General features: G+C 41.6%; 1 protein-coding gene across 1 annotated transcript in view; it reads right to left on the minus strand.

The window, feature by feature from the left end:
- Nucleotides 1-1,405: 1,405 nt before the first annotated feature.
- Nucleotides 1,406-16,216, minus strand: part of STX17 (syntaxin 17) — a 67,967-nt gene continuing 53,156 nt past the window's right edge. The window contains exons 5-8 of the mRNA XM_004457491.4: nt 14,780-14,895; nt 14,653-14,703; nt 8,306-8,392; nt 1,406-7,581 (exon numbers count right to left, since the gene is read on the minus strand). Of these exons, the coding sequence (XP_004457548.1) occupies nt 7,342-7,581; nt 8,306-8,392; nt 14,653-14,703; nt 14,780-14,895 (494 nt within the window). The 3' untranslated portion in view covers nt 1,406-7,341. The remainder of the gene's footprint in view (nt 7,582-8,305; nt 8,393-14,652; nt 14,704-14,779; nt 14,896-16,216) is intronic.

Consider the following 16,216-nt stretch of genomic DNA (forward strand, 5'->3'; position numbering starts at 1 on the left):
ATCAGCTCACTGAGAGGCTGTTGGTTGGAATCAATGCCTGAACCTCAGCCCTAGAGAACTGGGCTCAAATCTTGTCAAATGCCTATCTCTTAACTTCAGCCCTGCTCTGGACTAATTCCAACCTCTGCTTGGCTGACAGAGCCATTAGCTCCATTCTGCAGTACCTGGTTCAACGGTAGTCCATCAGATACAAACCCTTCTAGGTGCCTCCTGTCCTGTCCCCACCAATCCTGTGGAGGAGAGAAACCAGCAATTTTGTGGCAAGTGCTTCAGGTCCTATAGCCTCTCTTTCCCAAGTCATAACTTTTAATTAAAGAGAGAGAAATAACTTTACCTCCAAATTCTGAAATGTTCATGTCATCAAAGTCTCAATGTTTTCCAGATTTCTTCTGTTGCATCATTCATTCCTATACTAAATATGCTGAAGTGGGTACTGAGCAGAAGTTTGGTGTCTTTGGAAGATTTTTCACAGTTTGATGTATCTTAGCTCTCTCATCCATATATATCTGAGAGTCACTAACAGTGGGTGTAGCTTCCTTTTCCCTTCTCATCACTGTATTTCATACCAGAAATACACCAAGAAGCAGATGATATGGTCCCTGTCTGGAAGATGCTGCCACTCTAGCTGGGGAGACCACAAAAGGAGGACTTTCACAACTATGAGGTTCTAAAACATTGCCAAATTGATCACGAGTGAAAATGGGAACCACTGAATTGTAGTGGTCAAGAAATTGTGTAGAGATGGAAAACTGGGCCTTAAGGGGCTTGGACACTAAAAGATAAATTTCATGTCTGTTCTCTCAGGAGGTTTTCAGTAAATACTTATGGAACGAATAGAAGATGGTAAGAAAGCGGGCATTCGCTGTTAAGCAGGGAATCTCACAAGCAGAAGCAAGGAAGCACAAATAATTTTTTTTTTAAAGATTTACTTTTTTATTTATTTCTCTCCCCCTCCCTGCCCAGCCCCCTTCCCCACCCCCACCCCAGTTGTCTGCTCTCTGCATCCATTTGCTGTGTGTGCTTCTGTGCCCGCATGTATTCTTGTCAGTGGCACTGGGAATCTGTGTTTCTTTTTGTTGCATCATCTTGCTGTGTCAGCTCTCCATGTTTGTGGCACCATTCCTGGGCAGGCTGCACTTTTTTCACACTGGGCAGCTCTCCTTATGGTGCACACTCCTTGCGCATGGGGCTCCCCTATACAGGGGGCACCCGAGTGGCCTGGCACTCCTTGCACGCATCAGCACTGCATGTGTGCCAGCTCATCACACGGGTCAGGAGGCCTGGGGTTTGAACCTTGGACCTCCCATGTGGTAGGCAGAAGCCCTATCCATTGGGCCAAATCCGTTTCTCACAAATCATTTCTTATACATAGAAAAGGAAAGCAAATATGCAGAGGTACCGAGAATCCAGGGAAACATGAGGCTTTATTACTAACTTTCCTGGTCACAGAGTCAACTTGGGAATTCTCAGGGTTATAACAGTCTTATGCAAAGCAATACACTGATTCTTTTAAACAAAGAATTTGACAAAAGATATGATCACTCTAGTCTCTATTTCCATTTACACAGTCTCTCCACTCAGAACAACATGTAATTCCTTGGTTTTCTCTAAGCACACTGGGCTCTGTCGTGCCTTGAACCCTCTGAACATGCAATTCCTAGGATGCTGGAAAGTTGTGGGCTGTCTTCAACCAGGCAAACTCTTCTTTGGGGTCTGGCTTAAATATGACCTATTTCTCCTTTTGCAGGCAGTCACCCACCCCCATTCTCTGTGCCGTCCTATTACTTCACTCCTCTTTTAGGGTACTTACTATGTTGTACTGCAGAGCAAGGAGTTACTTGCTTTAGGTATCTGAGTTCATTAGTCTGAATGTTTTACAAGGGTAGATTCTACAGATGTTACTTTTCTGTGTATGGCCCCAGCAATTAACACATAAAAAGCATTCCACTAAATATTCATTGAGTGAATGAATTTATTGCATATTTCCCTATATAAGCACCACTTGACAACATGATAATCAAGGAATTCAATATAGAATTTGCAGAAATTCTCACCATTATTAGGCCTTTTCTTATGCCGACCCTTGTTAACACCACATAGTTAAAAAATAAAATGTAGAACACCTTTAGTGGGCTTAATTAAAGAAGCCCAGGTAGACATGTTTTTAGTGATTAACCATTTTTAACACAAGAAAATAATTTCAAATACTTTGAGCAATGTATGGAAAACCTGTAATGCTCACTGTCTTTCTCAAATATTAGCCAAGTTTTTCATGGAAGCTGGACAATGGTCCATTCAAGGCTGGAGTAAATATACTGCCAAAGAAAAATCCTTATGCTTTGGCTATCAGATGCACAGGTGACAAGACTGACATTGTTCTGAACGTTAAGAAACTGAATGCAATTTCTTTCTTTTGGAGGAGAAAAGCTTTCTTCTCCTTAAGAAACTACTTTAGGCATGTTCAAGATCTTTAAGAAATTGTCGCTGACTATATAGTTTTGGAAAATTAAGTATTATAGAAATTATTTTAACCTAGAAAAACATAAAGTTTATTACCAGTTTGACTTTAGCCAAAGAAAAATCTTCAAGTTGTTCCTGTGGAATATCTGATTTTTAGTGGCACTGTCAGAGGGTGAGTAGTGAATGTGAAGAGATGAGGCTGGGACCAGAACGCAGAAGGTCAGAATGCCAACCTAAGGCATCTGCCCTTACTGGGGTTCAGTGGGAGCCCCTGAAAAATCTTAAGCAGAAAAATATAAGATGGACCTGGTTCTCATTCTTGTGGTAGTGACAGGAGGAATGGCTTACAGTTGGGAGGATGAAGTAAGGGATCCTCCCTTAGTAGAGTGATGGCATGAAAATATTTAGAGATGGAAGCAACTGACATTCAGAGTAGAACTGACGGCCTGGTGAGAAGTGAGATGAGAAAACTGGAGGGCAGCAGATGGCAATGACTAGGGTTTATGGCTGGGAAACCCCCGGCCAAAATGGGAGACGGCAGCTGCCACAGGAAAGAGCTGCCTCCAAGAGACAAAGGCAGAACCAGAACTCAAGTCTCGCCTCCCTGCCAAGCTCCTTCCGCTCCAGCTACTGCCTGCTGTGGAATGTTAAGGCCAGTGTGAAACGGCCTTAGCAGGCAGCTTGACAAGCTGTGACAAAAACTTAGCTGAATTACTTTGAGGGCTTGGTTGTCTTAGACCTCATTTATAATCCTACTCCTGTGCTACCTGGTGATCTCGGACAAATCACTTATCTTTGCACTTTTTACATTTTTAATTTCAATTTATTTCTTTGGTTAATACTGCTCACATGTATTTCTTATCTCCCGCAATAAACTAGTTTCCTTGAGGGGAGCAAAGAAATACTATGAGGACCTTTTATCAGTGAGTGTTTATAATACCCAAGAAGTTACTCTGTCAAAGGGCCTTAAATTAATGAATACAGTGAGAATCAACTATTAGAAATAAAATGAAGTGTTAAAAAAAGAAAAAATAGCCAACACAGAACCTGACCTTTGTACATTAATTTAGCCTGGAGAGGAAGTTCTCCTACCTTTTTAGGCCTCTGATTGCTGAGGAACACGGTTTAACACTCAGAAGTACCCGAGAGAGCCACAGCCACGCTGCACTTTGTCGCGTTTCACAGACTCCTTCCCCCAGACTCGCACACGCTTCCTTTCACGGTGCAGCGCAGTGCAGCACTCGGCCTCAGCACCACACCATGTGCTTGCTCCAGGGCCCCTGGCCAGGTCCAGGCAGCCCAACACCAGAGCAGCACAAGCCCTCTCTGGGCTCCAGCCAAGGTGGGCAGGAGCACTAAGTCAGCAGAAGGAAAGCAGAGCTGAGGAAGATGAGAGCTGAGGCCACAAGGACAGATGGAGTCGGAGATGGATAAAAACTGAGATGGCTTTTCTTATGTGGTTTGCAAAATGTCACTGGAGGCAATTCCAAAAGGAAAATTTCAAAAATGTTCCTAGCGTCATCACAGCAAGTACTTGGCTTCCCTAGGGCACTATGTTAAAGGAGAATAACCAGCAAGAATAAAAAGCACTGTATAACCCATGAATAGAACAAGATCTGTAGGATGTGTGGATGGGCTGGGAACACTTTTAAGCTGAGAGTCCACATCAAATTCTGGATTAGGTACTTCTAGATCTAGCAACCATTAAAAACTTTGAGGCTGCTGGACACTGAGACGCTCAGTAAAGAATGAGAAGATAAAAACCGAGTGTGGATAACTGGCCGGTGTAATTTCAAAGGAAGCAGAAGCCTGCCTCACAGGAGGGGGTGGGTGGAGCAGGTGAATGGCCCACCTCGGTTTTGTGTAGAGAGGCAGCACAGCATAAGAGAAAGGACAGCCTCTGTCGTTCAGAAGACCTAGTTAATGTCCTAGCTTCATGCCTCTGGAGCTGAAAAACCCCTCAAATGACTGAGCCTCTTTGAGACTCAGTTTCCTTATCTATAAAATGCCTCATGATGGTCTAGTAAGAGAAGCTATCCAGTAAATATCAGTTCCTGTATAAGGGTTGCAACCCACTGGTATATTATGGAATCAGTTTAGTGGGCTGCAACCAACATATCCTAAAAACTGAAAGAGAACTTAACAAAATGGAACAGCATGCCCTGCACATAATGGCAAATACCATTATGTATATGTTGAATTCTGATGTAAATATTTTTACTGTGGGTTACAGATCACAAAGTTTAGAAGTCTCTGCTCTACAAAGAAATCCTTGGATTATTAGATCAGAGAAGTTCTGAGGAGTGCAACCTTTAGGGCCAAATGAGCCCCTATAAATTTTAAGGCCTGAATCAAAGTTTTCCTTACTTTTTCCTGTTACAGTAAAAAGATATGAATGGAAAAGATCAATTTAATCTGATACTGTAGGACATTCAATTCAATTTTGAGATTGGACTCTGTTGTACTGGCTAATTTATACTTCTAAGCACTTTATATTTTATAGGAATATCATTCATAGTTGATTTAAAACTTCTAGCAATTTCTACAAAAAGTTGGCTATTACAGTCTATTACAGGGAAATCTGATAAAATTTCTAAATAAATTCCAGTTCCAAGGGCTTTTTAAAGGACTGTAACTTGCCTAAGTGTGAAGACTGCTAGAGCAATAGTCTAAACCTGAGGAGCCATAAAACTCAAAGGTCCTCCGTGAACACACAGCAGCGTTCCACACTGGCTCGGTAAAAGGTCTCCGTGAACACACAGCAGTGTTCTACACTGTCCCGGCAAATGTGAGAGACGCCCAACACTGTGTGAGCTCCCATCACAGGCCTCCTCACTCTCCTTCAGATCCTGGTATAAAGTCAGCCTGGAAATACAGTGGGTCTCCAGTGCTGCTGAGATGATGGGCCAAATGCATGCCAGTTAAGGGTTGGCAGAGGGGGAAATATGCAGTGCTCAATATTGGGCCACGCTGAAGGGCAGAATACAGGAAAGCATGGAATTAAACAACTGAACTTTGTTGGAACTATTATCTTAAGTGTTTAACTTTGGTTGAACAGGCTGGGTTGGCTACACCAGAATCACCCATGGGACTGAGTTTTAGAATCTCATTTTAAAGAAGCAACCTGAGCTATTCTGCTGATCACCTAAATTTGAATACCTTGCATGAAAGGGACATCCAGAATCAGAAAACAGTAATAAAGTAGAGTTCAAAAATAATTATCCCAGCCTTACAGTATTCAGTATCAAACACTGGATTAGAATCTGACACTTATTCATATGATTACCTTCTTGGTAGATATTAGAGGTGCAAGCCAGCAGATAACAATACTAGATACTTTCCAATTATTTACTAATAGCAAGAATGCTGCTTTCTTTCATTGGAATTCATTGGTGAGATTCAAAAAGTAAAAATGAGAAAGGTCTCTTTAGATTTGACACAGAAGTAAAAGGTAGCAATCAATAAAAGTTATTAAAAATAAACTCAGCAAGGCAGAGATGATAAGCCATTCACCCGCCCCCTGTCCCTGCCCCTGATGACCTGTCTATCCTGGGGAGAGACACAGCTCTTGAGGTACGGGTGCCCATTCGTCTGTCCTCAGAGAAGAGGAAAGGAGGGCAATGAGTGGTTCCTTCCTATTTAAATGATGGGGGCAGAAGGTGAAGCTGCCTGTAATCTTGCATTCTTTTTCTTTTTCGCCTAAATTTAAAATCTTTTTGCTATTTGAGATAGACAGTAAGCTGGACTGGACCCCCCATGTGTTGAGACTAGCACGACGAATCCTCCATTAGCCCAAGTCCAGCCCTGGGCCTTTACCATCTTTGTCTTGAATGTGAGAAAAGGTTAAGTATGAATGCCATTCGGGAGAAGATGTGGCAGCTGTGAAGGGTGAAGGAGCACAGGAAGACAGCAGAGGCCGGGAAAAGGATGGGAGTACCCGGAGTGAGGTAGAAGGCAGGCTATCGGCCCTACCCGAGGCCCGTGAGAAGACGACCAGGCCAGAGTCTCCTTGTGCGGCAGGTCTCTCGGCCGCTGGAAACTGGAGGTGCCCCAGGAACTGAATCTCCTCTTAGCCCCTGCTCGAGGCGCAGCTAAATGCTAACAGTGCTGGAAGGACTGGGGGTTTTTTTAACCTAGAGGTTACTGAAAGGATGAACAGAGATAGGAGACAGTAAAAAAAGGCGGATTATGAGGAAAGTCCTCATTAGGCATGGTTCCACCCCGCAAACCAAAGGACTTTTTAAAATAACAAAGGAGAGAAGCAAAGGGCGCTAGAACTCTGAGGTGCTCTGAGACAGGCTGACAGAAGGAGCTGGGTGACTAGCTTAATAAGCCTCCTACCACTTGAGATTCAGTGTTCTCTACTTAAGGAGCAGTGAAGGAAGAGTTCAAAAAGAAGCCACTGTCACAAATGAAGCTACTTGGAAGAGAAGCTGGCTCTCACTTTGCAATGTCCTGCACTATTCATTTCCTTCACTGAAAAATGTAGTTGGACCAACCTACAAGAGGACTCACCAAATACACCCCACATCATGTAGCCCATCTTGCTAGCCCCTCATTTCCCTACTGATAAGGGTCTGCAATTCAGAGTTATGGAAGAAATCCCTCTGCCACAGCCCAACATTTCCTCACAGCCATGTCCTTCTTAGACTAAGGGGTTCAGTTTTCACATGTCCTGGCAGAAAATTTACTTCTTGGCAGCCTTTAAACTTTACTTTACCTGACACTAGTACCTCCACAAAATGTATCCACTTATCACAGTTCAATCGCACTCAAGTACCTACAACTACCACCTTGAGATAGCCTGGTTCCGAAAGTGACTGAGAGTCCAGCAGCAGCAACAGAAGTCAGCATTAGGATGCATAATGCTGCAGTTTGAGTCTAACTGCACTTTTTGTCCCTTTGGCTGGGAAGATCTGGACAGCTGGAAGTGAGCTTCTCCATCATTTTCTGTCTCTTTCTTTGTATCAGTTTTCCACCTGTGAAGCCCAACACCCCACCACCAAGTGCAGCTGCAATTCCTGCCACTTTGAAGCCTGCAAGGAGGCCAATCGGACCCCCCACCACTCCTCCGATGAGTGCACCTGCCACAGGCAGAGCTGCCAGCTTGTATTTTGCAGCCTGTAAAAAAAAATTCAATTTAGAAATTGAGTTGAGAATATCTGCCTGTGGTGATGTGCATTTTCCTCTCATTACTCTTGGCAATGCCTCTTTAACTCCTGGTACATAATTAACCTGAGAGATTGTACTTGTGGGGAAAAGGAAGTATTCCACAGGTACTACAATGATGCCACATCTTAAAACCTAGAAAATGAGCCACAAAGAGTAGGCCACTACAAATGGACTTCACTTGCAAAGCCATCAATCCACAAACTATCTACCTGACTATTAACTACGTCAGTGGCCACAGGTTCCTCCCAAAGCTTTTATGCTACACAGAGGCGATTCTGTACTGTGTACCTGGGATTAAAGACCATACTCTGTGGAAAAAAGATGGTCCTACTTCACACGTGTGCCATGTCCTGACATGTCTGCTCCTCCTGGATTCTGGCAAACCCTCTTTTTCTCCCCAAACCTCTGCAAATGTTCTCTTGTAATGCCAAATGCCTCAGAGTGGGCATTTGGTTTGGTCTCTCTTTGAAAAAAATTCTCTCCTGACAGAATGAATCTTGGAGTAGAATGGTACGACAGCCATTGATTTCCTGCACTACCTACGTGTCATTTCTTCCTTATTTCCTTAATTGCTGGTTCCCTCAACATTAAAGAGAGCAGATCAATTGGGTTAATACTAGAGATTCCTGGGAGCCAGAGTACCATTGATTTGTCAGCAGGAGAGGAATCTTACCTTCCCCAAGTTTTTGGTTCCCTCTTCAACATTCACAGCAGCACTGTTGACATGGTCTTCAATGCTGTCAATCTTCTCCTGCTGGGACTAGATGCAAAGGAATTATGAGGGCACAGGCCTGCTGGGAGCAGCAGTCAGCCAGTACACACTATTTTAATTCCTGTAATCATGGCCCATGTACTGCAGCCTTGCAGTCTTAATAGTGGTTCATTAATAGCATCTGATAAACCATGCCGAATGTACAAACTCCCTTCTATGAAAAAAAAAGAGGGGGCCTTAATTATTAGGTAACAAAAGGGTGGCACCTCCATAGCACAAAGCATCTCATACTAAAATTCATTCAAACATAAAAACATTTTATTCTCCAAGTGATTCTACTTTCCAGGAGAAAAGAATCCAAATAAGCATTTACATGTCATAATGGGAGAAAAAAAAAACAAAAACCAAAATCAAACGGGAAAAACCTAACTTCTTTGAAGATTCAGAGTAAAAGAGGCAAATTTATCTTAGGAGTAAAATGCCTTTGAGCTATTCAATACAAACTGTTATGTTTTAGGAATGAGAATATAACATGGTCTGATCAGCCACGAACTCTTTCCACTAGTGATATGCAGGAGGTAGCAGTAAATGGATTTGCTGTCCTGGGTTTTTACACCTGTACATTTAATACACTTTAAAATTATGACAAGTTGAAATGTTTCAGGTCAAATCTATTAATTAAGCATTCTACATAAAATGGTAACACCTGCATAAACACAACAGAACATGGGCATCATGGAACCTCGGGCAGAGGGAATGTTTGGTCATTGCATACAGTGTTCTCTGCAGATGTGTGAATTAACACCACATCATTTCTGAGAGTTGTCACAGGACCTCTGCCCAAATACCTCCAGGAACAGGAAATCATTACTTCTCTCCCACAGGAGCAGAGTCCCATTTTTAAAGCACCTGTATTTTGACAGGATTTACATGTAATATTTTACATGCATTTTAAGTGCACAGTGTGATGAGCTTTGACAATTGTATAAACCCATGTAATCATGTCACAATCAATATGTAGACCATTGTGTGCATTTTTCCTGCACAGAAAAAAGAAGAGAGGCTCTTTCACCCCATCTCTAAGCCACCTCCAGAATGACTGTGAAATAATTTAACTTTCATCCTGAAATGCATGATTGCCCTCTGACAAATACACAGGTTCTCTTGGTGTCAGTTTTCTCATCTGTCCAAATGAGGATAATGATACTTATACCTCAAAGAGTTGAAGTTTGGATAAAATGAGCAGACGCCTGAAAAATATGAGGGGAAAAAGAGAAAAACTCACTCTGATCTTCCCAAGAAAGCAGTAACTCCCATCTTTCCTTTCAAAATAATATATTAAACTTTGTCCTGAAGATGACTGAAAATTCTAGGGCACTAAAACGCTAGCTCTCGCCTAGCATTCAATAATTCCAATTTTATTTGCTTCAGACAATAACACTTCTTTAATGCTAGCTTTCTTTTTCTGACCCATAGAAGTATATGAATGAGCACTAATAACATCCAACTTGTCTGGATTTCTGACACCCTATCATTGTTTCTCTCTGGGACACACCCCAACACTTTCAACTTTTGATGAACTGAGGGATAGATAAGAGCCAACAACGTTCCCTTCCCTCAGCGCCAAAACAATCCCAGCCAAGGGGGGGAGGGCTCCCAGGATTATTACCATTCACATACTCAAGGCTTCAGGGAAATATTTTTTAACAGTCCTCTTTAAAGAGGTTTGGATGTTGCAGCTCTATGAACTTTTAAAATTATTATTAAAGTGAACATTTTAGGTAATTTTGAGAGTTTTTAGAAAAAATCCTTAGAAATAATGGGAGAAAGGGCCCAGAGACAAAAGCAAGCCTAGGAGCACTGATCAGGTGGACAGTAACACTCCCCCTTCACCGCATCCCCAGCCCTGGATGGGGCCTGTCTCAGCCTGGGCAGCAGCCCCACCTGCTGGCACTTATCCACCTGCCCCAGGAAGCACGCTTAAACTTGGGCATGAGGGAAGGCAGAGGTGGGCAGCGCCTGCCCTGGGCACAGCCAAGCCTCGACTTGGCAGAGCTGCCTTTCTCTTCCTTTTCCTCTGCTTGCTTTGAACCCTCAAACCCTGCCCATTCCTTCCAATTCTGTTTCTTGAGTAAGGAGGACTCAAGGACACCTGCCATGAGTAGTTAGGCAGTGAACTGGGGTCAGCAGAACGCTGACCTAGACTCCAGTCAGTGCCGAATCTGGTCGCTGCCTGTCCACCGTGCCCTGGACTCTTTGTGTAGGGCCAGACCAAGCACACACCACCTAGCCCTAGCCCGCGGAACAAGCTCCTGATAGGAGCAGTTGCTCAGGAGCCTCCTACCCTCGAGCTACTGACCACCCTTGTGCTCCTGCTTTGCTTATGTTCCTTTTCATTTTCCTGGGCCTCCCTGATGTGACCTTCTTCAAACTCCTTTCCTGACATTTTATACTTTGGCACCTCTTGTATTTTCTCAGCATCCCTTTAACAATGAGTTAAACCTTTATGAGAGACTGTGTGGTAGTTCTCAAACTAGAGCAATGTACATAGCCCCCTCTGAAGGAGAAGTCTTTAAGAATATATCTAGGGATTTCATTTTAAGAAATATTGAATTAGGTCCTCCTATTAGCCTGAAAAATATGACTGAAACTTAATGAGCGGGTATAGGACCAGCTAAGATTCTGAAGAAAATGTGGTTCATTAAGTTAATACCTGCCAAGCAGAATGCAATTTGGGCCATTGAATTCAAAACTAATGAAGAAGTAGCTTTTCCTTGAAAGCTTTCTGTGGACACTTGTAGGCCCAGCATCCCCTCTATCAAGCAATAGTAATACATTCAAAGGATCTAGCCCCCAAATCCATTCCCATCACTAACAACGCCCTCCCTTGGAGGGTTTGCTGTAGTTGTGCAGTTCTGTTGATGTGCTTGAAGGCTATGAGGGTCTGAAAGAAGATACAGTCAAAGCTCTCGGTATTTTCCTTTATTCTTGACTCTCATTTCCAGCCAAGCTTCAAGGCTAAGCTCTAGTCTTAGATCTTGACCAATCCAGTTCACATCTAGTTATTCTGGTTTTGAACCCCTAGGGTTTGTAATCTCTTCTCCTTAATTATTCACTATCTCATACACAGAGAAGCCCAGAAGCAGACATGCCAACACTATGATATAGAGGCAGAGTACAGGGTTACAGTGGCCCTGGTCAGTGGGATGTTGGCATCAGGGGATTCCACAGTAGGAAAGGGCCAGAAGGAACTCCTGTCTTAAAATGCCTAAAGGGTAAAGGTGGTGGCAAAAGTGGAATTCCAAACAAGGAGCCAAAGAGGAAATCGAATGAAAGACAAAAACAGGAATGCAGTTGGGGTCCCTAGAAAGGAAGGAGGTGGGAAAGAATAGACATTTAATTCTCCCATCAAATTTATGAGGCTCAATGTTGTCAAATGACATCCTGAAGGTCACATAAATGGAGGAATCTGATCTGATTCCTGGGTTTTATGCATTCAGAATAAAACTGATTACAAAAGCACAGAGAATAGGGCAAAAGAGTGACATGCGGCTGAGCTACTGGCCCAGGGTTCTTTAAATTCCCATTGACTAGGAATTGGGCTGATTCCAAAGTAACAAGAAGGGAAGAGGAAATTTGAATGACAGAGCTTGAAGAAAACTGGAGCATGGCAGATAGTAGATATTAATTTATTAACATTTATTGGACCATATCTTGGCCTCTCAATGACTTTGTAGTTTCTACCTTTTATATTATTCTCTATTCTCATTGAGCTTAGCACAGTTCTATGCACATAGAAAGTGCTCCATAAATCCATGGCTAATTTGACCAGATACTATCATGTCCATGTGATGATAATGAGAGGATGTGGTCATTCTGGTTATGTTCCCAAGTCATTCTGTGCCTAAATGGAGCTTCTGTGAGTCCTTGGCCATGTGGTCATGAGAACTCAGTCCCCTGGAAATAATAGTCAGGGATTCTCTTTGAGCTTTTGCCTAACAGCAATCTGTCTCATGTCTTTACACATTATTATAAATAGGACATTTGTATAGCACTACAGCTTTAGCCAGACTCTTCCTGCATGAATCTTCCTTAGATTAGGAGTTAACAGCTGCCTATGTAACCCAATTGGACATATAACAGTAAATAGCTACAAACCCTTAATTTTCATTTCATGTGCCTACTCCACTGAAGGCAACTGGATTTGTCTTGAGTAGGAAGAACTTTATACATGCTTAGTTTGCTTTTTAAATAAATTTTCTTTAAGTATAATTCATATACATAAAAACTCACCCACTTTAAGTACAGATCAATGACTTTTTGACAAATGCATGTATTTGTAACTATACATGTATAAATTCTACAAATTGCATTAGATTCAGAGATTATTAGTTACAACTGAATAAAGCCTGATTTTAAAAAAAAACATATAATTTGGGATTCTGCTGTATTATTCCCTTCTATAAGCAAATCTATTAATAGACTGTACAGATACCTCATCTAGAGACTTCAAACATTTTGCTTATTCTGACTTGTTTGCATCAGAAAAGGAAAGTGCTTCAAACAATTTAGTGCATTCAATTTTAGGCAACATATTTCAAGAAAATATCTACAAACTAGAACATAGGTAGAATAAGGGAGAAGCCTAGAAATATTGCAGATGGAAGACATAAAAGACTCAACGGTTCTTAGAGAAGAAAATATGGTGGGTTGGAGTAAGCTGAGAGAGGATGACAACGGTCTCAAAGCCCTGAGAAAACTTATATATGGAAAAAACAAGATTTTTTCAGTATGTCACTACAGAAGGCAAAAGTATTAGTGGATTTACTTCATATGAAGAATTTTTTAGAACTAGAGCCTCTGAATGGAATGGTTGAAGTACCAAGTATCCCTGCACTATAATTGTTCAAAAAGAGGCTAAAAGACCATCTACTAGGGCAATTAGGGCAAAGTAGGGGGATTAGATTAATACAGCCTTTCAAGTCCTCTTTTTTTAATATATTTTTTATTTGTTTTTAATCAAGTCCTTTTCAATTCCAATTCTGAGATTATATGATCTAGGACCTTCTTATAATTTAAAGCCAGATCTCAGGGAAAAAATAACTCAAAGTGTACAACCCCCAAATCATGGTTTGATCAGGAACAAAGAAATAAACCTAGATGGCAGAAACAGGCTTGACCCTGTGCACACAAACTCGCCTGTGCACACACACACATGCAATATGCTCATATACTCCACCTTCCCATAATTCCTGAGAAGGGAAAATAAGAACAGTTTAGAAAAATAATGATAGGAAATACATTCTATCTTCCTCACTCTGTGCAACCTAGTCTATATTAGTAGTATCACTGGGATCTGAGCACAGAATAAAGCCTCACTGTCCTCATCTTTGACAACCCCATCTTCCTTGGCGACCAATTTCCACTGAAGGCAGTTCCCTTTCGACTGCTATTGCTACTGCTCTAGGTGAAACTCTCGCAACTGATCCCTGACCAGCCCTCCTGCCTAGAATCCCCCTTCCTAGATAATTTTAACACTAACTGTCATTTTGTGGAGTCCAGCCTGGACTGTGCCACTCTACCAGGCTCAGAAATCTATACTGGTGCCCTAGTATCTATCAAGTGAAGTTCAAGTTCTTTAGCATGGCACTCAATGTGCTGTGATCTGGCCCTCCCCCACCTCACCTGCCCAGACACCTTATGCTTTGGTTACTAGTACTTGTTATTCCTGAGTAGGCCGCACACTTCTCTACTCCATGTCTTTGTTCACTGCTCTGAAATGGACCCCCTCACTCCAATTTGTGGACATTTTACTCATTTTTCAGGGCTTAAGTTAATGCTACCTATCAGTGTGGAGCTATGTTAAATGCTAGGCCCTCCAAGCCCTCCCCTCTCCCTCCCCACCGCCCCCTGGAATTAGATGCTGTTCCTAGGAGCTGATAGTACTTCTTTTCACATCTTATTTTTACATTTAACAATTATTCTTGAAATTTCAGTTCTGGGGGTTCAAGTCTATCTCCACCCACTGGAGAATCCTTGACGGCAGACAACAAGCTGCATTTATTCCTGTATCCAACCTTGTCAGACCCCCTATGCCAAGTATCTAATGCAGTGCCTTTCACATAATGAAAGTTTAATAATGGTCACTGCATTGATCTGGAATGTGAGGAGAATTAGACTTTTATTCATGATTCAATACCAATCTTAAAAACTAAAATTTCTAGTTAACATTATAATAAAAAATTTAGTGATTGATAAAAATTCTAATAATCTTAATAACTCTGAACAAAAAACAATTATATACTTACATTCACTAGGAGAGAGAAATCAGTGACCAATTGGCTAAGTTCAATTAAATCCTTAAAAAGAGAGAGAAAAAAAGTTACTTACTTTTATGCCTCATAGCAACCAAAAGGAAAATAATTTTTAACATACCGCTTCTAAGGTTTCCCATGATTCTGCAGCATTTTGATCTCGAGGAATTTCAGGCAATGCATATATCTGAGTCAAACTCTGAGGACTTGCTTCAGCTTCAGTAGTATGAAATGTTCCTGGATGAAGATGGCCCCATGTTTAGAGTTTATTGGTTTTGTTAGAAAGGAGATAGCATGAAATGATAGATTCCATAAAACAACTGCCATGTAAAATGCTTACTAATTGAGTCCAGGCCAAAAGTGAACAGATTATTCTGTAAAAATAAAATTATTTATCCACGGACTGCTTGTTCCCCATGTTAGCTAACAAATAATTTTTTCTTTATTTATCCCAGAAAGTTGTCTCAAAAAATGGCTATTATGACTATCTGTCTGATCTGAATACCTAGGGATAAATGTGGAAGAAGTACCAAAGGCAAACTCTTCTATTTGGCCAATGTTCCATGAAGAGACACCAGTAAAACAGAGGTTTAACACTCTTCATTGCTAAATCTTTAACCTTTTCTTCACCTATTTTAGCCATAAATATCAGATTCACAAGATTTTAAAAGTAGGACAGTAAGGAGTTTTCATGATTGAATATCAGTTTATCATTGGTGACAATAAATTTGTCAGTAAAGTAGCACCTCTGACCATATGGATCTTTTTTGTATATACTATCACCCTTCTTCTCCTAAGAGTCATTTTCTGACCTAAGCATCCATTGCTTCTTCTATGTCTTTTCCAAGTTTTAAAACAGTCATCAACCCATTAGGACTTTGCTCATTAAACACTGCTATGAAGATGAATTAACTGACACTCCAAACCCCACCTTCAAATCTTTCTTACTTATTGGATTTACCGATCATTCATTCATTCAACTGTTATTTACTAAATGCCTACAGCATGCCAATCAGGTTCCTGTGGCACCAGGAATACATGGTAAACCATAAAAATATGGAGGCAGCATAATGCAATGGTTAGGGCCAGGACCTGGTCAGAGAGACCTGAATAAGAATCCCGGGCTGGCTATATACTAACTCTTTGACTTGGGAAGGTATTTAATCTCTTTGACTTATTTTCCTCGTTGGTAAAATAAGGTGATAGTCACCTTACTCTTTACCTGAACATAGAGTGCTGGAGAGGACAGAGGCAGCTAAGGCATGAAAAGCATTTTGCACAGTGCCTGGCATCTATATCAAGTACAAGTGCTCAGTAAATGCTTAGTACCACTACTTCCCCCTGCTGCCACTAGTATTAATAGAGTTCACGGGGTAAAGTGGGATACAGAGCTGCTGACAGGTACATTCAAAGTGTGTCTGACAAAAGCCATGCTATGGGTTAGTATAGAGTGTTAGGTGAGCACAGAAGAGGGACACTTAAACTTGTCTTGGGGAAGCGAGAGAAGTCAGGGAAGGCTCTGAAGTTGAAACCTGAGGTTGGTCAGAAATCATATAGG

Source organism: Dasypus novemcinctus, chromosome 8 (genome assembly GCF_030445035.2).
Source record: "Dasypus novemcinctus isolate mDasNov1 chromosome 8, mDasNov1.1.hap2, whole genome shotgun sequence".
NCBI lineage: Eukaryota > Metazoa > Chordata > Mammalia > Cingulata > Dasypodidae > Dasypus > Dasypus novemcinctus.